This window comes from Mastomys coucha, unplaced genomic scaffold (genome assembly GCF_008632895.1).
Source record: "Mastomys coucha isolate ucsf_1 unplaced genomic scaffold, UCSF_Mcou_1 pScaffold3, whole genome shotgun sequence".
Taxonomy (NCBI): Eukaryota; Metazoa; Chordata; class Mammalia; order Rodentia; family Muridae; genus Mastomys; species Mastomys coucha.
Window position 1 is genome coordinate 20,693,891 of NW_022196909.1, and position 23,571 is coordinate 20,717,461.

At 37.0% G+C, this 23,571-nt stretch overlaps 1 protein-coding gene across 2 annotated transcripts in view; it reads right to left on the reverse strand.

The window, feature by feature from the left end:
• The window catches only part of Ascc3 (activating signal cointegrator 1 complex subunit 3), a 267,615-nt gene that overhangs the window by 69,901 nt on the left and 174,143 nt on the right, over positions 1 to 23,571 (reverse strand). For both annotated transcript variants that reach the window (XM_031347189.1, XM_031347190.1), the window contains 2 exons: positions 9,791 to 9,902; positions 9,488 to 9,622 (listed from right to left, as the gene is read on the reverse strand). In XM_031347189.1, coding sequence (XP_031203049.1) covers positions 9,488 to 9,622; positions 9,791 to 9,902 — 247 coding nt within the window. The remainder of the gene's footprint in view (positions 1 to 9,487; positions 9,623 to 9,790; positions 9,903 to 23,571) is intronic.

Consider the following 23,571-nt stretch of genomic DNA (forward strand, 5'->3'; position numbering starts at 1 on the left):
AAAAAATAATTTCATTGCTATAAAAATACTTAGGAATAAATATAATTACAAAGGTAAAAGATCTCTTGATGGCCACTGTAAAATATTGATGAAAGAAGGTAAGGTGTAAAATAAAAGATAAAACTATATTTTCTGTATTAGAAGTTTGGATTACCCAAAGGAGGCAATATAGCTAAAGCAATTTCTATCAAAACAGCAATGATATTCTTAGCAGGAAAAAAAATTGTATGCATAAACATCAAAATAGCAAAAAAATGAAAAGCAGTATTACAAATGGGCAAGCATGGTAGCTTTCCTTGTGGAGCGGGGTTTGTTTGCTTGTGAAAGCTGAACAGAATGTTGTAAGCCACATTTCTTTTCAAATCACATGCTTGCTTATACGTCTTCGATTTTAGAAAACTTTCCTGTAATCATCATCTAGCAAGCTGTAAAAAGTTATTTTATATGGGCAATATGTGTTTGAAAATAGATGTTGAAATCTGTTTTAGAATGGGTAACGCTACTGTTATTTTATGCTATTCTGGTCTTAGTTTTGCAAAAACAACAAAAAAAAAACAAACAAAAAAAATGGGCAAAAGACAAGTGTAGGATATCTCCAAGTTGTTGTTGGGGATGGTAGGGCCCAGAGACTTCCTTACAGTACGGGCTACTGCTACGGTTCTTGGCTGCCCACTAGACTGTCATGGTAAGATCTGTTGCTGAAGACACTACACTCAATTCCTGCTGGGTAGCTCTCTTCTCCTAGGAAGAGCCAGGGAAAATAGTCACCAACAGTCTTACTGAGCTGTAAATTACCAAATTAACTATCCTAAAAAGACAAATCCATGGGACAAGAATGGTGATTGTTATAGGAGTAGCCAACCACTTTCGGAAGGTATTTAAGGCCCTCTCCATGGGAGGAGACAAATAGCTGGTACTATAAATTTGAGTAAGAACTTGTTGCTAGGGACACTCATAGAGCTTATAGGGGAGAATGTATTATTATTATTTTGCCAAATAGACACACTATCAAGCTGCCTTCTAAATACTTATCTCTGTAAGGACAGACTTTATCAATTCTCAGTCTCCTTCCGAGGAACTCCTTTTTGAAGCAGCCAGTACTTAATATAAACTCGTAACTCTTCAAAATGCAGAGAATAAGTATCTGTGGAGTGCTCAGCCCCCAGTACGACATTTATGCTATACTCCTTACCCTCAAGGACAAGGGTACATTACAGAAGATGGGGCACAAAGATGGTACGACCCGGGGGGTTGGGGAAGATTGTTGTTAAACAGTGCTTTCCGTATATGACAAGGCTATTGCATTCAAGAACTCACATCTGCTGTTGTTTCCTAAGTAAAATCAAGCCAGACAATATTCTAGTATAGACAGGGGAGGGGTTTTGAAGCCAGACCCCAGTTGAAGAGCTGGCAGCTTATGGGGACAGGGAAGGGTCAGTCCTCATTAGGGTGTGGCCCCGTGTAGGTTAACCATTCTACAGTGAGTGGTTTCACACTATTGTGCATTTAGGAAGTACCAACTTTAGACTCGTTGGTTTATTAAAAATATAAAAAAACATATGAAGTTGGGAGGGAAATTTGGGGAGTGTTCAGGAGGGATTAGAGGGAAGCTGTAGAGGGTAAAACATGATCAAATTATATACATGCAAGCAATTTTCAAACACTAAATAAAAATAAAAATTAGTTAATAATGATAAAAACAGGCAAAATACTGAAAAGATAATTCTCAAAAGAAGATAAACGAGTTTATCTTCACAAAAAATATTCAAAATGATTAAAAATCAGAGCCATCAGTTTTTCCCACAACACAAAAGTGGTTATTGTTAAAAAGAAGAAATATTTTGGCAGCAGTGTACAGAAACAAGAGTTCTTATAGACTGTAGGTAGAAATATAAATTAAGTATAACCATTATGGGATAGTATAGAAGCATCTCACAAAAGCAGAACTGACTGATCCAGCAACCTCACTTCTATATATAACCAGAGAAAATGAAATCAATGTATAAAAATATACATAAAATTGAAGAATGCTCTTCCATGTTTACTGAAGCTCTTTCACAACATAATAAACATAGCTATCCATCAGAAGACAAATTGATAAAGAAAATATAGCAAACAAAAATCAATGTGATTCAGGTTTGAAAATAAATCCTGTCAATTGTGATAATATGGATAAATCTACAGAACATTATTATAAGTGAAAGAGCCAGGCACAGAAAGACGAACACTGCTGAATCTCATCATATATGGAATCTATAAAGCTGACCTTATAAAAAGAGAGGACTTGAAACAGTGGTTGATGACCTTATAAAAAGAGAGGACTTGAAACAGTGGTTGACAAGTCCTAAATGACCAGGGGTTGAGTAGTTGGTCAGAGGATATATAATTGTAAATAGATGGGAAGAAGAAAAGTTCATTTAAGACAAAGACAGGCTGGAGACAGACTGCTTGAGTTAAGCTGTAAGAAAACAACAGATGAGCAGACTCTAGGAATGCCTGCAATGTAGTTTCTTTCTTGGGCAGTAAAATGTCCTAAAACTGATAGTGGAGAGGACTAAATAATTCTGATTGTATCGTTCAAATGTGTGTGAGTGGTACAATAAATGGATTATATCTTAAGCAGAACCACTGTACACTGGAACAGTTGGTGAATGACTTTATGGATAGGCCATCTTAATACATACATCATTTCTTAAATGATGTAACCTGTTCTCTGTGGGTTGAGAATAAAGTCACTCACTCAAGTCAAATAGTTTTGACCACAGCAGGAAGTCTGTATCCAAAAATCGTGCCTACAATTCATTCCTTGGTGCAGCAGAACTGTCAACTCTCAGCTTAGCTTCTATGGAGGTAAAATTCTTTGGTGATGTTAGGGTCATTGAAGAAGTACAGCCTTATTACAATGACATCCAATGTCTAAAAATTGTTCTTATTTTGGGATTGTACCACAGTAAGAGCCAAGATTTTAAGCTCTACTAAATATAAAACAAACAAACAAAAAGACTTTATATATTTATGTTCATTTAAGAAAATACTAGTAGTGATGTATTATTTTGAAATATATAGTTAATATGTTTGGAGTTATTTAAAATTTATATTGAGAAAAACATATTTATTTTCAGTATTGCTGTAGACAAGCAGCTACATAACACTGTTAGATTGTTGTTTTATATGAAACAACTTTTATAATACTCATTTTTACGTTATAACATTTTATAAATTTTAAAGAATATGACAAAAAACCCAAATTATTAATTGTATACTTTGTCAAATGATTCATGATAGTATACCTGGAAAAGAAAATTTCCAGAGTTTCCTAAATCTTTTAAAGACATATTTATAACCCATGCAATATCTAAGTAGAGGTTAGCAAATACTCTCTGATGATCCCATGTACATGTGAGCCAATTCTGCCAGGCTGGAAACCCTGATTCTTAGAGAGGACAATGTCAGCAAGTCTTTGCTTTGAATGTTTTTGATCTGGACTGAATACCTTCATGGACAGTTAAGGTAGTGTTGAGTAGCAATGTCAGATACAAACAACAAGCTTCCCTCAAGAAGAAGGAAGACCGAAGTGTGGATGCTTCAGTCCAACTTAGAAGGGGGAATAATTAAGGGAGGTAGAGGGAGGGAGGGAAGGAGGGAGGGAGAGAGGTGCGTGGGAGGAGAGATGAAGGGGAAGGAAAAGAGGGGGCAGGATCAGGTGTGGGAGGAGGGGGGAAGTACAGAAAGGTCAGGAAATTGAAGAGGGGTGTAGCAGTGTGGGAGGGGAGCTGGGGGTAGCCACCAGAAAGTCCCAGGTGCCAGGGAAGCAAGAGGCTCCCAGGATCCAAAGGGGATGACATTAGCCAAAATAACAAACAAAGGGAGAGAGATCCTATAGAGACCATACCCAGTGGATAGGGACAACTTCTGGTTGAGGGATGGGGCCATCCACTCACCTTAAAAAATTTAACCCAAAATTGTTCCCTTCTAAAGGAAATGCAGGGACAAAGAGTGGACCAGAGACAGAAGAAGGAAAGGCCATCCAGAGTCTGCCCCATCTATGCTAGCTGCAGAGAGCAAACACAGACACTACTACTGATGCCAAGAAGTGCTTGCTGAAGGAAGCCTGATATGGCTGTCTCCTGAGAGGCTCTGCCATATCCTGAGCAATACAGATGCAGATGCTCAAAGCCAACCATCTGACTGAGCATGGGGACCCCAACAGAAGAGTTATGGGAAGGACTGAAAGAGGAGAAGAGATTGTAACCCCATAGGAAGAACAAATATCAACTTATTGGACCCCCTATAGCTCCCCTGGACTAAATCACCAACCAAAGAGTACACATGGAGGGACCCATGGCTCCAGCTGTTTGTGTAGCCTTTTTGGCATTAACAGGAGAAAGAGGCCCTTGGTCCTGTGGAGGCTAGGTGGCTCAGTGTAAGGGGATGCTAGGGCGGTGAGTGGTGGGTGGGTGGGAAAACATCCTCATAGAAGCAGGGAGAGGGAGGATGCAATAGGGGGCTTCTGGATTGGGAAACCGGGAAGGGAGACCACATTTGAAATGTAAATAAATAAAATAACCACCCCACAAACACACAAAAAAAGAAAAACCAAAAAACCAAGCACAAGTTTCCACCTTTGTGGCCATAGTTTTATTTGGTTCTAACACAAATTCCTTTAAAAGATGGGGGCCTGTCTTCTATTTCTTTGGTACTGCTTAACTATATTTGGGAGCATAAGAATAGTAATCTGAAGAAGCAATAATTAAATATTTCTATGGACAGTCCAGACTATATGCTTTGCAAATTTAGATGAAATGGTAAAATAATATGTAATAGTTACAGAAGAAAAAAAAAAGTACAAAACAGCAATGAGAAAACAGACAGGACATTTCATATGTAGCCTGGGAGAGCAGATTTCAATTCTGGTTTGTGTCTTGAACTTGGGTAGAACTTACATTTTCTTATGGTTTTAATTTATTTTGTTATTTTAGACAAGGGTAGGGCTTATTTTTTTTTTTAAGTAATAAAGTTGGCTGTGGTCATGAAAGTATGATTAACAGTTTAGTATTATAATTCATATCTTATTTAAAAGTCCTATTTAATCAAAACTTTTAGAATACTGGTTAATTGCTGGTTCTTTTCTGTGCACTCAATTAGGAAACCAAAGTTAGTAAAAAATAAAAATGAACAAAAATTGATAACAGGATAAATTTTAGGTAGATGTTACACTCAGTACCTAATAGACTAAGAACATTGATCTTTTAATGGTAACAAACTTATCTGAGACTGACATCTTTTACAAAGAAAACACTTCTTTCTACTTTATTAGAGCAAGCTTGTACATCTAGAATACTGGGAGAAACTGAACAACAATGCAGAATAAAGACAATCTCCGGGGAAAATCTAAAGAGAATAGAAAGATACATTTAAAAAAGACATTTGCCATCTGTGCCTCGTCCAAAGATGCCAGGCAGCCCCCAGGCAGAGGGTAAGGACACTTCTCACAAACCTTGGAATGTGTCACATCAGGATAAAGAGCAGCAGATGGGACCCTGTGACGACATGAGGTTAGGTGGAGATGGAAGACCAGGGAGGTTGATGGGATAATTGTCAAGTTAACCTTTCCTTTCTTTTCTTTTCCTTTAATGAACTCTTTCATTTTTACAAACTAGGCCCCTCCCCAAAATACTACTTTTAATAATATTTTAAGTTATTTTGTTTTAAGTTTATCTCTTTATTATTACTTATTTTTCTAACTACCTTATAAAATAGAGAAAGATGCTCTTGTGATTTGATACCAAAGATTTGTGGCTGAACTACAAAAATGACAAGATCCAAATATTATGATGCTCTATTCTTGAAAGTGTTATACACCGGCCCCGTAATACATTCATTTGGCTTTAAAGAAAGTAGGACTGACAAATCTAAGAATTAACTGATGTATATGCTGTGTCATTCTGAAACTTGAAAAAAATGAAATTGCTATATTTCAATGTAAGGAATCTGTTCTTTTACTCAATATTCTAATATTTGCTGGGCAATAAGGGAGTCACAAACTTTTTAAATAGGGTATCTGACATAAATGCATATAATCCCATCCTTGATAGAAACAAAGATTAATTATACTAGACATTTGATATAGAAGTATAATGTCATATTTCTATACAGTTACAAGAACACAAATAGCTAAATAATTCTTCTATTTAAGAAAAACACTGAAAATCTGAAAATCCTTACGTACATTTAGGATATAGTCTGCTCTCTCTCAGCTACTAATACACTAAGGAAGTACATAGTGAAAAATATGTTGAAACAGATTCCACAACTTTGAAACCTTCCATTTGCATTGCTGTTTCTAAATAGGTTAATGTCTAAACACCTAGAAACACATCAAAGCTGACCCTGCTGGGCCACGACGATGGACACTTTCTGCTCTGGAGTTGTGCCAGCATCATTAAGAGATTCTTCAAATTACTTTTGAAATGCACTTTTCCCTCAGGGTTTTCACTTATACCTAATTAGACTACTAACTACAATCTATGTAATCCCTGTTGCCAAAACTGCTAAATGCTTCAATAAGTAGGAGGAGGGCATCAATGGAGTAGGACAGATGTAATGTCACTGGCTGACAATAGAGGTGTGAAGCAGCTGCCTTAATTATGAAGCTTATTAATTCATGGTGTTAAAAAAGACTTGGCAAGGGTTCTTATAAAATACCCAGTCTTTTCAAAATAGCATCAGATGGTTGAAAACTTCAAATATATGTTTTCAACAAGGAATTCTTAAATGATTATTTTTGCCAGTGATTAACATTTTTATTCAATACTTACTATCTAGGTTACAAGATCACACGTGACTTTAAATTAACTCTTGTTTATTTTTTAAAGGTACATGACCTTAACATTTAATATTTAAAATTTTTTAATGATAGAAATAGCCCACAGAATAAAGTCAAATGTGTCTAGAAGAGAAAGGTAGGTATTGGGGAGAGCTCTCAGGAGCTACTTTGCATGGGTTATGAAGGAACTTACTACTGTGACTTCATTATTTATGATTATACCATACGAAGTTGTTAAAGCTTGTTGAGATAATGTACATAAAGTGCAAATCATATAGTAAGTACTCAAAAAACTAGTTGTTTATTTGATAGACTTTTACAAGTGTGTTCCTACTGTGGAATAAGATTAGTGAGGAGAACACTTTTAATAGGATCTTTAGCTTTACACCCACAATGGGTCTCTAATCATAGTTTAAAGCCAATCATACTGAGGCCTGTAAGCCAGTCAATCAAGTTCTGGGAAAGAAAAGCAAGTAAAAGTCTCAAGAAGAGTTACAAGAAAAATGCAGCAAAGGGGTATTTTCTTAATAGTATTAGAGTAACACTTTTCAACAGAATGGTGTAATAATCAGCAGAAATTGTCATAGGGCAGAAAATAGGCTTAAACACTCCAGAGAGAAAACTCCAGAATATTGTGAAGGGTAGAAGTCCTCCTAAGCACCTACAAGGTAAAGCGTATATGCTTTGGTGAAATGTGATGTACCATTCGGAAAACTACTGGGCTCATCCCAATCCCCCTGATGAAGAGGAAAAGGAGAGAGGATAGGAAGTCGAAGACAAGACACAAATGGGACCAATATGTGATTTGTTTTGATCAATCATTACAATCTTTCACTATGCAATACTGAAAAGTGCAAGTTTTACGTTCCAAAAATTCTGAGAGAAAAGATAAGATAAGATGGACCTGATTAAATGTTTCCTTTTGCTTCTGAAGAAAGGGTTCTTTTTTGGTAAATACTACAACGGCAATAAAGTAATTATATGCCTAGTAAACAAGAAATTCTATTATTTCAGAAAAGTAGAAAGAAATATGTAAATAATTATATAAATGATATGAATTCCAACTTATTTTATGAAGATAGACATATGGTTGAGCCTGTCTTCATAATTATCTTCTCTAACAGGAGGAAAGATGTATAGAAACAATTAGGATACTTCCTTCACAATAACTGAAGGGTGATGACAGGATCATATGCTTTTAAAGATTTCTGTGAGTCAATGTTTTCATATTGTTTTTCATCCTATGGTCATCTTCTAACATCTAGAAATACAACAAAATTGACCCTGCTCTGCAAATAATAATTTGCATTTCTGAGACAGGAGGAATATTTCAATTAACATAATTTTTGTTTTTGAATTATACAAAAAGACAAATATATATAGCTTAAAAATAAAAATTTTTCTTTAAGAAAAAGTTAATTTTTTTCAAATTTTACATTTTATTTTTTTTGTTTTAAATGAAAATAAAATTACATTATTTTATCCCCTTCCTTTCCTCCTAACAATTATTCCCTTCTCCTATCCTTTTGCTCTCTCTTATATTTTATGCCTCTATTTAATTATTATTACATATATGTGTGAATATATCCCTAAGTACATATAACCTGCTCAATCTGTACAGTTATTTATGTACACACACACACACACAATATTGATTTATGTATATTTTTTTTTCTGTAAATGTATGCCGTGTGTGTAAGAGGCCTCAGAGGCTAGAAGAAAATGTTAAAGTCCCTGGAGTTTGAGTTTTATTAGTTATAAGCTGCCTGATGTGTGTGCTGGGAACCAAATTTGTGTTCATTGCAAGAATAGCAAGTGTTCTTAACTGTTGAACCATCTCTCTAGCCCCAGAAGTGAGAGAATTTCATCATAGCCAAAATTAGACTTAAGAAATACTATAGTGGGTTGGGGATATGGACCAGTAGGTAAAGTGCCTGCTATATAAGCACCAAGAACTTCACTTGCATACCTTTCATCTGCATAAAGAGCAAGACATTGTGGCATACACTTGTAACCCTAGCACTTGGAGACAGAGATAGGTGGATCCCTGGAGCCTACTGGTCAGCCAACTCACAGGCAAAATAAGACACCTCTCATCCCCCAGCTCTTACAGAGTTCACTAAATTTAGGTTTTAGGTTATTTTAGGGGAAAACAGAGACAGAATCATACAGTAGATGGTAGATGTATACGTGATACATATTGTTAATTGTTTCTTCTTGGAAGGTGATGGGAATGTGAGCATGGCATTAAAGAACTTTCTTAGTGTTAATTTGAAACAGAATTTAATCATGTATTTCCTTATGCAAAGCCTCTTTAGTAACATCAGAGTTAGTACTCAAGAAGAAGCACCCAAAAAACAGCAAGCTTTAAATCTCAGCTAGAGGAGAAGGCTTGCTCTCGACAGTGTAAAATATGCCACTAATTTTGGCTCACATATCAACAGCCCCTTTTCTATTCAGGAGGATCCTGCTCTGAATGAGTCATATGATCAGAACTGTTGCAAAATTATCCTATATAAAAATGGAAAGAAACCTTGTTTGAAAGAAGAAAGACCATCCTGAAGACTCTCAGGTAAATTTTCAGACCTGGAAACACTTAAAGTCTAAATTATAAGAGAAGGTATGAAATATAAATGAAAACCACAGTAGTATAAAACTCACACTCAGAATTGATAGCAATTCCTCAGTGCTGCACTCAGGTTTCAAACGGTCCTTGAACATTTTGACTGTTTTGTGCTTCAAATAGTAATAGGAGGCAATTCGGCCACATGTCAGTGGTTCAATGCTGCGATTATCCTGTTTTAAATAGAGATAAAATAAGGCAAGTGAGATATACAGTGGAGGCTCATATTACTCAAAGGGTAATAATTCAAACTGTGGTTGCTAACGCAACTGATTTGTTGCAAATTTGGAGAGTACAAGCTCCATGGGTCCTATTGTCGAAAGCTGGATCAGAAATCATACCTCTCCAACTTCAATGCAGTGGGAAAGCTCCAACTCAACCAGACACTTCCCAATCAGCTGCGACAGGAACTTGTTTATGGAGTCCTGGCTGACATCTCCCAAGCTGTAGTAGCTAGGAAAAAAACAGTTTTAAGGTGTGTGTGCTAGAACTGTCAAGTCAGTTTTACAATCTTTTCAGAACTTAAAAAGCATGAATTTACATCAAAGAAAAAACACAATAAAAAATTAAAACATCCTCAATTAACATTCCCATTTTGCAGGTCAAAGGTCTAAAACTAAAGTTTGCTAGCACCAATGAAAAAGATAATAAATCACAAATATGTGAAATAGATAGTTAGAATGGTACAACATAAAAAACTTTCTTTGTTTTTGTACTCTTTTAAAATATGAATCTTAAGAAAATGACATATTTATTATAAGTAAAGACTAAAGTGTAAAAGTTTAGAATTATGTAATGAAGACATAAATAATTGTTAACTTTCATTAAATACTGACTACATCATCAGCAAAGGATTGAAATATTTGTATGAGAAAACACTTTCTTATGCTAAACTTGGTATTAATTCTATTCCAAAGTAGCCTTAGGCACTAAATTTAGAAAGGAGGAAATGCAAAGTTTGGCTGAAATCACAGAATATACACATATGGATTCATACACATACACATACCCGCACATACATCCACCTTAAAGACTTTACAAAACAACCAGAACTACTGATCTTAGTGCTATATGAGTACTTCTGGGAAACTGAGAATTTTTTCCCAAGTGTTTACGCAACACATGTTGTTCTAATACCCCAAAGGAAAGTCATCAAGCTAAAATTAAGCATTCTATCTTGCAATGCATAGAAAACACAAAGGTTCAGGCCCTATGCAGTTTCCAAATGAAAACTGTAACAACAGATAATTCATCTGACCATTCATTTTTCACTGCAACAATGAAAGGCAAATCCCTGACTACAAGGAGTTTTGTTTGTACCTGGAAAAAAATCTAAAGACTGAAGGTTACATGAACAATCATGGCAATTTCCTTATTCCTACCAGTGAGCACCACTGGACTCTATAATATCCTACCTAGCTGTCTCAGTCAGGGTTTCTATTCCTGCACAAACATCATGACCATGAAGCAAGTTGGGGAGGAAAGGGTTTATTCAGCTTACTTCCACATTGCTGTTCATCACCAAAGGAAGTCAGGACTGGAACTCAAGCAGGTCAGGAAGCAGGAGCTGATGCAGAGGCCATGGAGGGATGTTCCTTTCTGGCTTGCTTCCCCTGGCTTGCTCAGCCTGCTCTCTTATAGAACCCAAGACTTCCAGCCCAGGGATGGCACCACCCACAAGGAGCCCTGCCCCCTTGATCACTAATTGAGAAAATGCCCCACAGCTGGATCTCATGGAGGCACTTCCCCAACTGAAGCTCCCTTCTCTGTGATAACTCCAGCCTGTGTCAAGTTGGCACACAAAACTAGCCACTACACGATCCTCTATTCAAAGGACAAGAGTGGAATTGAAAGTGGTCTTGAGACTTACAGACTCTCTTCACTAAAATCCTACCAAGGTGACTTCAACATGCTCCACCATGTTCATCACAGCCTTATTTATAATAGCCAGAAACTGGAAACAACCCAGATGTCCCTCAACAGAGGAATGGATATAGAAATTGTGGTACATCTACACAATGGAGTACTACTCAGCTATTAAAAACAATGAATATACGAAATTCTTAGGGAAACGGATGGATCTGGAGAATATCATCCTGAGTGAGGTAACCCAATCACAAAAGAACACACATGGTATACACTCTCTGATAAGTGGATATTAGCCCAGAAGATCAGAATACACAAAGTACAATCCACAATCCACAAGAAATTCAAGAAGGAAGACCAAAATGTGGATACTTCGTTCCTTTTTAAAAGGGGAACAAAATACCCATGGAAGGAGTTGCAGAGACTAACTATGGAGCAGAGACTGAAGGAAGGACAAGCCAGCCTAAATATAGCTATCTCCTGAGAGGCTCTGAGCCATCCATTGAACTGAGTACAGGGTCCCCAATGAAGGAGCTAGAGAAAGGACTTAAGGAACTGAAGGGTTTGCAGCCCCCTAGGATGAACAACAATAGGAACTAACAAGTACCCTCTGAGCTTGCAGGGACTCAACCACCAACCAAAGAGTACACATGGTGGGACCAATGGCTCCAGCATTATATGTAGAAGAGGATGGCCTAGTCGGTTATCAATGGGAGGAGAGGCCCTTGGCCCTGTGAAGGCTCTATGCCCCAGTGTAAGGGAATGCCAGGGCCAGGAAGCCGGAAAGGGTGGGTTGGTGAGCAGGGGGAGAGGGAGGGAACAGGGGTTTGTTCTTGTTGTTGTTTTTGGTTTTTGGTTTTGTTTGTTTGTTTGTTTTTGAGGGGAAACTGGGAAAGGAGATATTGTATGACATGTAAATAAAGAAAATATCTAATAAAAAAAAATGTCCGCAATCTCAAATGAAAGAGTTCCATGTGAAATCTCCATCACAGAGGGATGGAGAAACACTATAAAGATGACTCTTTGTGGGAGGCATTTTCAATTTCTTCATAAGTTAAAACTTATTTTAAAATATTTGAATGAAGAATCATGTAAGGATAAATTTTAAATAGAAAGAGAAGTTAGTGAAAATGATGAAGAACACCACAATGTCTCTCCACTGACGTTCATTCAGACAGCAGGACTTGAAATGTGCACACTCACCCAAGTCCTTACTGTGGAATGACTAGCCAAAGGCTGGATTCTGCTTAGCAAAATAATCTTTCTGTTCATGGAAAAAGCACTGCTATTCAAACAAATAACCTTTTGTCAAAAGCTCAATGCAGAGATTTTCAATGAAGAAATAAAATGAATTATAAATATTTTTAATGTACACAAAGTGTTCATATTTATGTCATGAGCCTATGTGGAAATGAAGCATTAGAAAGAGTCGGGAACTATGTTTTTTATCTTGGGAAATGATTAATTTGTGATATTTAGTTAGTATAATTCTGCTTTAAAGGTAAAAATAAATATTATGGATCTTTGGGTTGTGGGTCAGTGATTAAGAGCTCTAGCTCATCTTCCATAGGACCCACGTTTAATAGCCAGCATCCACATGGTAGTTCACAACTGTCTATAACTCCAGTTCCAGGGAATCTGATTCTCTTTTTTGGCCTCCACAAGCACCAAGAAATCATACAGCGTACAAGCAAATATTCAGGCAAAACAACATAAAAACATAAACATGGAAATGAAAACATAAAAGATAAAGTAATAAAATATTCTGGCTATTTGAAGATCAAAAGTAGACAAATTTCCAGGTTGTTAAAATGTTTCCCTTTGAATTTTAACCACAAAATTAATTTTCTTAAACTCTGCAATATAAGGACTCCACCTATATCTGACATTAATTGGGCATGCTAAGTCTATACATCCAATATGATCTCTAACTGTGAAGCAGTTTCCGTTTAATAAAGTTATCTCCAAGTTAAAAATACTGGTAAATGTGCCCAAGAAAATGCATTAATAGTATAATTTCAGAGTAAGAAAACATTCTTCATGCAATTCAACTTAAAGAAAACAGTATCATGAAAGAAAAATTAAAATTTCATATTTATTTATAAGTTGATTAGGATATATAATAAAAAAGATCATAGACTTTGTTTTATATCACTAATAATTGTTTTCCTAAATATTTAACTGAAATGCCAACTTGCTACTTTAAATTATAAAAAAATATTAGATGTAAACATAAAGACACCAACTTTAAATCTCCTTAAGACAGATGATTCAGTATTTATTTTGCTTCATTTACTATATTTTGCTTTATTTTACTTTATTCATTAGAATTTTGTTTTGGTGGTGAATTTTCCAAGTGTTTTTGAGGATTTCATCCACATCAGTCAGTCAAATACTCTATAGTCATTAAAAAAAAAAAGATCAATTGCTAACAATTGCTAAAACAAAAATTTTCATTAAACTTATGCTTTCTATGATAATATAAATTACCTCACAAAACATTATTCTCAAACCAACCATTGACCATTCACCTTGTTCTAAAGGGAAGTGTCTAAAGTTGTTATACTCATTCCACACATACAGATACGTAAGGTTTTTTTTCTTTAAGTATGGTCAAAAATCTCATAGGCACAACTGCAGGAAAATTCAATCTATGATCTGAACTTTACTGACAGTTATAAAACACATTCCTTGGCTTAAGGTAATGGTGTGAGGGCAAGATCACTTGAAATATTAAAAAAGTTCTAAGAAGTCCATTGTCTAACATAATTAGCTATTTAATGTGTGAGACAATGTGAATGTACAGCAATTATGTTTTCAGATACATTAGTATGTCGAGAGTTCATACATGCTGATGGTCTGAAGGCTGTACAACATGTTCTCATTCTTCCTCTGAGTGAACTTTGTTATTTCACAGTTTCTGACCAAAGTAGAAACACAAACTACTTTCAATAATCACTTTACTAACTTGAAAAAGCATGTGGCAGCTAACTAAAAAGGCCTGCTTTCATGTTGTATTCTCTACAGTAAAAATTTATAATTTACTGGTTATCTAAACATCGAGTTTTACACAAGTGTTTAATTATAGCTAACAGACAGACTGCAGTTTCATGCTCACTGTGTCGAATCATCAAGTCATTATCTTTTGTCTGCTACAAACAGAAAGCCTACCTTTTGTCAGCATGCTATTTCATTTCTTTCACAGAGAAAGGCAGTTTTGCAGTAATTGACTTGTCAGAAGCTCTAATTTATGAGACTGAGTTCTGTAAGATTTCTCTATATTGGACTTAACCTGCACACAAGCGGGGCTGAATATTTACAATGCTGTTAACAGGTGCTGAGTTGTTTAATGATTCTAATAGCCAGAAGCGTACTGAGAAAGCCAGCGGGATCACAATTACAGGCTGTTTGAACACAACAATTACTAGTCCCCTGAGAAGTGTGAAAGTCAAAGGCAGTTTGATACTGACAGCATCTAGCACATGGACGAGACAAGCTAACTTGTATTAGCAGTCCATTGGGGAAAAGTCATAACAAGGTTCCCTGTTAAATAAAAATGTAAAAGTCCATAAAATTTAAGCAATTAAAACCTAACACAACTTTAAAAACATTATCCTTTAAAGCCTTTATCAAGGTAGAAATAAGAATTACACACACAAATCCTCACTATCTTTTTCTAATTTTAAAACAGATGAAATTTCCCTACGTAGGAATGAGAAAGGTTTTATAGCAAAGTGAAACTGACAAAGTTACAGCAGTTTGGATTTAATGTGAACAGTGGCAGTCAGTTCCTCTCTGGTTTATGTAAACCTGGCTAGATAGCTTGCTGAGAAATTTTCCATTAGTACTGAAATGCCACTGCAGTAACTGTCAGTGCTGGGAAGTCATTTGTTACAGCACCATGTTTTTTATGTTCAGATTATGCAGCAGTAATAATGACACAAATAATGGAAGAGCGCTTGGGGACAGCTGAAAATACCTCCTTTTTGCCTAGAAAATACAAATTGAACCACAAACTCAATTTGGAACAGTTTCTATTTTATGAAAACAATGTGTTTAAACACATCTGACTGAGTGTATACACATGCAGATATATAATAGATGCATATGTATTTACAAACATGTGTAAATATAAGCAAGCACACAGTAAGCCAGGAACAGTGGCTAGTATGGAGTAGTGCTAGCTTTATTGTGGTACAATAAAGGGGATGTAGAGCAAGCAGGTCATTCTTATTTATCTATAAAGAACTATTTGTTGGAAAAAGTATTTCTGTTCTATGAGTAAACAAACATAAACCTGTCACCTGATTACATACATATGCACCCATGCACGAGCACATACAGAAGCTAACAAAGATAAGTCAAATTTCAGTTTATGCCACTGGAAAAAAGAAAGCATGAAGAAAAAATTAAAATTAGATAAATGCAGCTGTTAATATGAGAAAAATGTAATTTTTAAAGAAAGTTACCTGTTTCCTCAACTCTTATGTTTTTGTCCCTTGCACTGGGGATAGATGATTTTAACAGAGACAATAATTAAAAAAAAAAAAAAAAATCCAGTCATAAGGATATAAAGTAAAGGAATTGCTTGCAAACTGTTGGTCAGAATATAAATTAGTACAGTTATTTTGGAGAATAGTATGAAAATTTCCCATAAGACTAAACACAAACTTATCAAATTATCCAGCTGTCATGTTCACCTCAGTATCTTCTACAACATCCAGGAAAGTCAAACAATCTAAACACCCCCAGTGGATGATCACCTATAGAGGAGGCACAAATACACAGATATCACTCAGCCTTTGAAAAGAATGAAATGTGGCTGGGTGCGCTAGTGCACACTGTTAAAATCTGCAGCACTCAGGAGGTAGAGAGGCAAGTGGATCTCTGTGAGGTTGAGGCCAGTCTGGCCCACAGAGTGAGTTTAGGACAGCCAGGGTTACACAGAGAAAACCCTGACTTGAAAACCCAAACATCAAATACCAAAAAAAGGAAGAAAAAAAAAAAACAAAGAAAGGAGAGAAAGAGAGAAATGTATTCTCAGCAACCTGAATGAGTGTACACGGTACAATGCACTAGTGCTCAGAATCTGAAAGCAGTCTGCTGATTTTCACGGGCGGGGTAAAGACAGAAAGGTAGAATACTGGTAAACAATGCAGTCTCAGTTACGAGGACAAATGATTGCTGGTGGTCTGCAAAGCAGGGTCACGGACTGAATACGTATTCAAAAGTGAATTAAGTAATACATTTTAATGTTATTACCATAAAACATATGTGAGGTGGAAGATATGAATTATGCCTAATAAACTGATTTGACATTAGATGCACATAAACATCTTAACATTTACCCTGTAGATGTAAAATTAAAATTAAAACTTTTTTAAAATATGTTTATAACATTTACAGAGAAATGTTTCTAACAATATTTGTTTTAAAAGCAGTCTATCAGAAACAATGTGAGGGTTTATTTACAGCTTATTAAAAAGTTAACTGTACACTCTGGGCATAGTTTTTATTTTTATGTGGCTGTAAAGGTATATAGATTTTTAAAAACTGTTCAAGGCCAGAAGCTTGAAATAGCCCAAACTTGTCAAGCATGGTTGACAAAGAACACTTTTAGCACGGTACTGAGAAGAGAGGTGGTCAGTGAGTGTAGACGTTTGTCGTCTGGACTTGGTAACAGGTCTGCTAGAGACGCACCCTTGGGACAGCTGAGCTGACTCTGCTGTTCTGGGCTGTGCTACTGTGGCCACAATACCTCATCTCCTGGGTCACTCTTTGTTCATGAAAGGGAGATGAGAGTAGTACCAAGTTAAGACCTAGAAATCGCATGCTAGATATGAACTCCCACAAACATTATTAATAATTTATATTTTGATGTTTATAAGCCCCCTTCTGTTATCTACATTTCCTACTCTTTACCTAGTTTCTTGAGACCAATGTCTAGTATTTCATTTCTGAAATGAAATCTTTAAAGTTAAAAAAATCTCTATGAATCTGTGGTTTTTCTTTGATAAAAAATGTATTTATTTTTTTCTTGTTCTAGTCTACTTAATGTTTTAATTTCACTTTTTATTGGTATAAATTTTAAATTCTGAAGCCAACAGTTTCTCCTCATTGTTAATCTTTTTTGTTCTGCTTGTACAGGTTGTCTATTCCTAAAATGAAACACAAAATGTAGAATGCTCCAAATTCTGAAATGCTTTGAAGATCCACATCATATCCCAAGTAAAAATTCCACACCTGATCTCCTGTGGCAAGTTGTGGTAAAAATATAGACACACTAAAAAAAGTTTTACATGAAATCACTTCCAGGCTGTATGTCTAATATCTGCATGAAGTATAAATGAATTTGTGGTCATACATGGATGCCTTTCCCAGGATGTTCCATTAGCCATACGCAAATATTCCCAAATCTAAAACAATTCCTAACTGAGAACACTCCGTGGCCTGTCATTTAAGGGAGGGATGCTCTGTCTATATGCATTCTGTCCTGCTCTGAGAATGTAGCTTTTTGAAATAAATTAAGAAGCCTGATTATATCTTTCTGGTCTAGTACATGACAAATTTTACTTGTAAATTGTTATGACTCTACATAGTCTTTTACAATAGCACATGTACAAAGATACATAAGAGTAATTCAAATCTATTAGTTGCTATTCAAAGACTGTTTTTTATAAAATATTTATCTATCATTTTTATTTTTATAAATATAATAAAATTACATATAGTTGTAATTTGGTTGAGCTAGAAATTTGGATTTCCATCACTCTTTGTTTAATATATTTTAACACTGTTTTTAATCACCTGCATTCTTATGGAAATGACTAAAACTTTTTCGTGATTTTACTTGCTATTGATACAAAGCATTCTTCTTGTTTTAATTCTTATTTTACCTTAATTTTTCCACATCTTCAACAGACATTTATAGCTTTAGTTGAACAACCTCTATAGACAATGATTCTTTTGCTGTATAGAAAAGAATTCCAGTTCTCAAGACTTTGAGTTTGCGTATTTTCTGTAAGCCAATAAAATCCCTTTAATCTCAAAAGAAAAATCAGTTTAAGAAAAGAACTCTAGGAAACTATTCAAGGCATTGCATAATGAGAAATAAAACAATGTGTTGTTTTGTGTAGCCTTCGAAAATTGTCAAGAACCTCCAGACAAATAACCCCAGGGACTTCCTAAGGGTGGACTGTAAACAATGAATCAGACTAACTGCTGGTTTTTTACGTTCAAGTTGCGTGAACCCCAAGATGAACTGACTGGCTTAAGACTGATCTTTAAATACTCAACCATACTTGCTAAGTGGCTAGAAGCTTCATTAGTGGTTACATACGAACTTGATCACAGCCTTTTATAAGTTCACTTGAACCTCACATGGCATCCATCACTAACTTACAAACACTAAGGGAAATAGTCTGCCCCAAGCACAATCTCATGGTTCTACCCCTAAATGGGCTTCACTGCATCCAATATTCAATTTCCACCGCTGGTGTCAACACCACTACTGGGCATTACAGCCATACCCCAGAGACCGACAAAGCCCAACAGTCTTCCAGAGAGTTTACCTACTGCTTCTGAAAATGGAAGACTAAAGTCAATTTTCAAAATGGAGGTTGTAGTTGATCACAGTTTTCTATGAAAGTTGAGAAAAACAGGTTTGAAAGCCTTTCTTTCTACACAGTTCTAAAAGCAAAACCCAACTCTAAATTTATAATCATCGAACTCCCAGGCAAGCACTCACTTCAGTGAGCCAGAAGTTTGCACCATCCTAATAAAACTGTAGGTTCTGTCACTTAACACGCCCATCTACCAAACACACTTATAGGGCTAGTCTCAGGCCTCCTTTCACAGGATTTTATAAGTAGGATATCTCAGGGTGGGCATAAATACTGTACATTTACTCCCATAAGTAGATAATGCAAAGGCATACACTAAGTTTATTAGAATCAGGATATAGCATCACTTGTAGTCTTCAAACATTGCTGCACTTTGAGTGCTGTACTTGCACAAAGCATTCATGACAATCTCCAGACTAGTTTTAACAGACAAAAACACCTTTAAGCAGTCATGACTGTCCTAAATTGTTTATTGGGTATAAATTTTATAAATATTAGGTGTATTAACCTAATTAGCTAATTAGGTGTATCAGTGGAGCTGAAGAGTATTGCACATTCTCCAGGCTACATGGTGAGAGCCACTGTAGTGAGTTTAATTTGTGACCCTTTCCAGTGCAGTGGCTCTTGGAGCCAGCAGATGTGGACTGGTTTGGTGATCCACTAGTGTCAGGATTTTTCTGGATAACTTTATGGAATGAATCATAACCTTGAAGAATTTTATGTGAAATCTACCAACCCAGTAAGAATTCAGGACTCTGATCAAAGTCTTACAACGCCACCCACCTCTCTCCTTAGGAGCAGACTTTGAAGGCTTTGGCAAACTCTGGCTGGTTACAACCATGATGCACAGGCTTGCCCTGAGTTGTACCATTGAGAACTGGGCATTTGTAGACACCACAGCAGACACAAATATGATCTAGCCTTGCTTGCCTTTGTATCTCACCCTTTGTGCTTTGTCAAGCTGGGTGAGGTGGGAATCCCTGTGTCGTGCAGAGAGTTGGTCGTAGTTCCAGCAGCAGAACCTCAGAAAAAAGTGCCTCACATCAGGCTACTTCTTCCTCTGTAGCTCCTGGATGTATTTGTATGAACCCATCTTGGCTCACCTGATGGTTGCCACCAGAGGAAAGGCCAGTTTTGTTTTGCATGTTATTTTGCTCTCTTGCTTGCTTTCTCTCATGTTGTTTTGAGAGAAAGTTTTGCTATGTAAGCCAACATTGCCTCTATGCTGCATCCCCAGTGATAGGATTACAGGTGTACACTAATATTCCTGCATATATCCTCTTGTAGAACCTCCCAACCTTAATAGTCAATTTAATATGTTTTAAAACTACTGTTTTAATTTTGAACGTGGCAGAGGCAGAAAGGGATCTCTGTGAGTTTGGGACTAGCCTGGTCTACAAAGTTCCAGGATAGCATTAGAGCTATACAGTGAGACACTGTCTTAACTGCCAACCCCCAAATAAACAGAAGTAAATGGATCTGAGAATTTAGATCTTAAAACAGGGAAATATAAACCATGAACAGGATTTATTATCATAACTGACCTAACTTATGACACAAAATGATTCTGCCCATGTCCTGTGCTGAAACTCTATAGAGGTGTGTCTTTTACCCACAATGGAAAAGCCTAAGCTGTAGCCTATACAGTCCAACATGACTTATTCGTGACAGCAAAGCAAGACTTTTGTTTACTTGACTAATGCATCTTCAAAACAGCTAGAACTGTGGCTGGAACTTGAAAAGTTATGGTTGTCCAGCAATCACTTTACCAAGAAGGCTTGTACTGCAGAATAATGATTATTGTGTTCTAATCAGTTATCTCAAGCATCTACTTAGGTAGCTACTAAAGGAACAAGCACATATGCTATATAGGTAGTCAAGAAGGATACCTTCCACATCCTAAAAATAAGCTGATGTACCATTTATGAAAACGTGATTGGAATACTTAAGACTTTCACAGCCTGGGGGGCTAGGATGCTGGGAAGTGTGTACCAAACAGGATAAACAATGGCAGTAAAAGCCCCAAGGGGAAAAACCTGCTTATTGGAGCTGCTGTGGATGAGTACTTCTAACTCTTCCAGTGCCTTGGGGAACTGTCCTGCAGGTCAATGAACAGGGAAAGCAACTACCACAAGTAGAAATTTCTTTAAGCCAGGTCATAAAGATGGTGGACTCTCTGGACAACTAGTCCCTAAATATCCTCTTAGGCACTGATGGCCATAAGATAAGCTTATGAAACAATGCGAACTCTGCAGTGCATGTCGACTTACATAAACGTTGACATAGTCACGTTTAAATTCCTTGGATCACAAAGCTAGTATAATTTCCTTTTAAAATTCATTGCTGTGTACCAGTTCTAGTTCTAGCTCTAATTACTATGATTTATTATGGCTGTATATAAATTTCCTCACTATAAAAAATAAAATGAAGCCAATTCAATCAAACCCAAAATCACTGGGAAATTTCTTATTCATTTTCTTAAAAGAAAACCAAACTGTATCTAATTTACATTTCTGACATAATTAACTTAATTTTTGATAAACAGTATTTAATAGAGCACAAATGAAACTAGAACAGGGGTAAATTAGAAGCAGTTGAAAAGTGACTAAAACTAGGGGATGTAAAAGGAAATACAAATAAAAAGATTGGTTCTGAAGAAAAAGCCAAAATGATGAGTGGCAATATCAAGAGAAGAAAATGAGATTAGAGAATTTTGATACATTTATGATTAATTCAGCTTTAGGCATAGCAAGAATGAAATGCTGTGGGAAGTCTGTGTGGTAGTATTCACATTTAGAAAATACTACAGTAATTTGATGGGGTAAAGACCGAGTAGCATACTTTGAAGGCCCTCATATCCAGGTAATATGCAAATGCAGAAAGAACATAAGACCAGGTGTACTGGCTGGTTTTGTGTCAACTTGACACAGGCTGGAGTTATCATAGAGAAAGGAGCCTTAGATGAGGAAATGCCTCCATGAGATCCAGCTGTATGGTAGTTTTTCAATTAGTGATTAAGGGGTAGGGCCCCTTGCAGGTGGTGCCATCCTGGGCTGGTGGTCCTGGGTTCTATAAGAAGGCAAGCTGAGCAAGGCAGGGAAGCAAGCCAGTAAGGAACATCTCTCCATGGCCTCTGCATCAGCTCCTGCTTCCTGACCTGCTTGAGTTCCAGTCCTGACTTCCTTTGGTGATGAACAGCCATGTGGAAGTGTAAGCTGAATAAACCCTTTCCTCCCCAACTTGCTTCTTGATCATGATGTTTGTGCAGGAATAGAAACCCTGACTAAGACACTGTGTGATGAGAAGAGAATAGTGTTCCTTCACTGGTATAAAAATGACATATGAGCAAACTTTTGCCTAACCCAAACCAAAGGATGGCATATAAAATAACCAGCCAGCATTCATCAAGAGGCAAAATTTTCATAAACAGAAAGCCAAAAATGCCACAGGATAGACAGGACTAAAGAAGCAAAGCAGCCAAATGTAACACAGAATACGAGGTTGGATTCCAATAGAAAGGCTGGGGTGCGGAGTATGCAGCAGGACAACAAACAGTGACACCTGAATAAAGGCTATATGCTAGCTGATAGTATTGTGCAAATGTCAATTTCCTGAGTTCAAAAACTGTACTGTGGTTATAAAAGGTATTGGGATGTCAGAGAGGTATAGACGGTCAGGAAATCGAACAAAAATATGTATGTGGGGGGATGAGGAACTGGGGATAGTCGGAAATGTGAAGCTCCCAGGAACCAGCTGGGATGACTTTAGCCAAAATGGGCAGTAAAGGGGGAGATAGAACCCGTAGATACCACCTCTAGTGGATAGGCATGGCCCCTGGTCAAGGGATGGGGCCACCCACCCATCTCAAAGTTTTTAACCCAGAGTGTTCCTGTCCAAAGGAAGAATAGGGACAAAAAATGGAACAGAGACTGAAGGAAGGGCCAACCAGGAATGGCCCCACCTGGGGATCCATCATGTTTACAGACACCAAACCCAACACTGTCGTAGTCAAGAGGTGACTGCTGACAGGAACCTAAGGAAGGTCCTTGGGAGGTCCGGCCAGCAACTACCAATGCAGATGTGGATGCTTGAAGCAAACCATCAGACTGAGCTCAGGGTACCTGCTGAGGGAGCTGGCAGAAGGACCGGAGAAGCAGAGGGGAAATGTAACCACACTGGAAGAACAACATAGGCTGGCCTGACCACACAGTCTAGACCACCAACCATGACATGTACCTGGAGGGATCCATAGCACAGGATGGCCTTGCCTGAGAGCAATGGGAGGGGAGGCTCTAGGTCCAGGGGAGGTTTGATGCCCCAGGGTAGGAAGATGGTGGAATGGTGGGGTGGGAGGACACTCATACGGGCAAGAGGGAGGGGTGGGTAGGTGGGGGAACCCTCTCATAAAGGCAAGAGGGAGGGATGAAGGAGGATTTGGGATGGAGGGTTGGTGGAGGAGTAACTGGGAAGTGGGATATCATTTGAGATGTAAATAAATGGAATGATTAATAATTGCAAAAAGGCAATTCCAAAAGGGCAATGATTTTGTGAACATGATAAGAAAGAATATGCAACCTGCTACTGAACTCACTTGTCCTATAGGCTGGCATGCTAATCATATAAGCTAGCTGAAG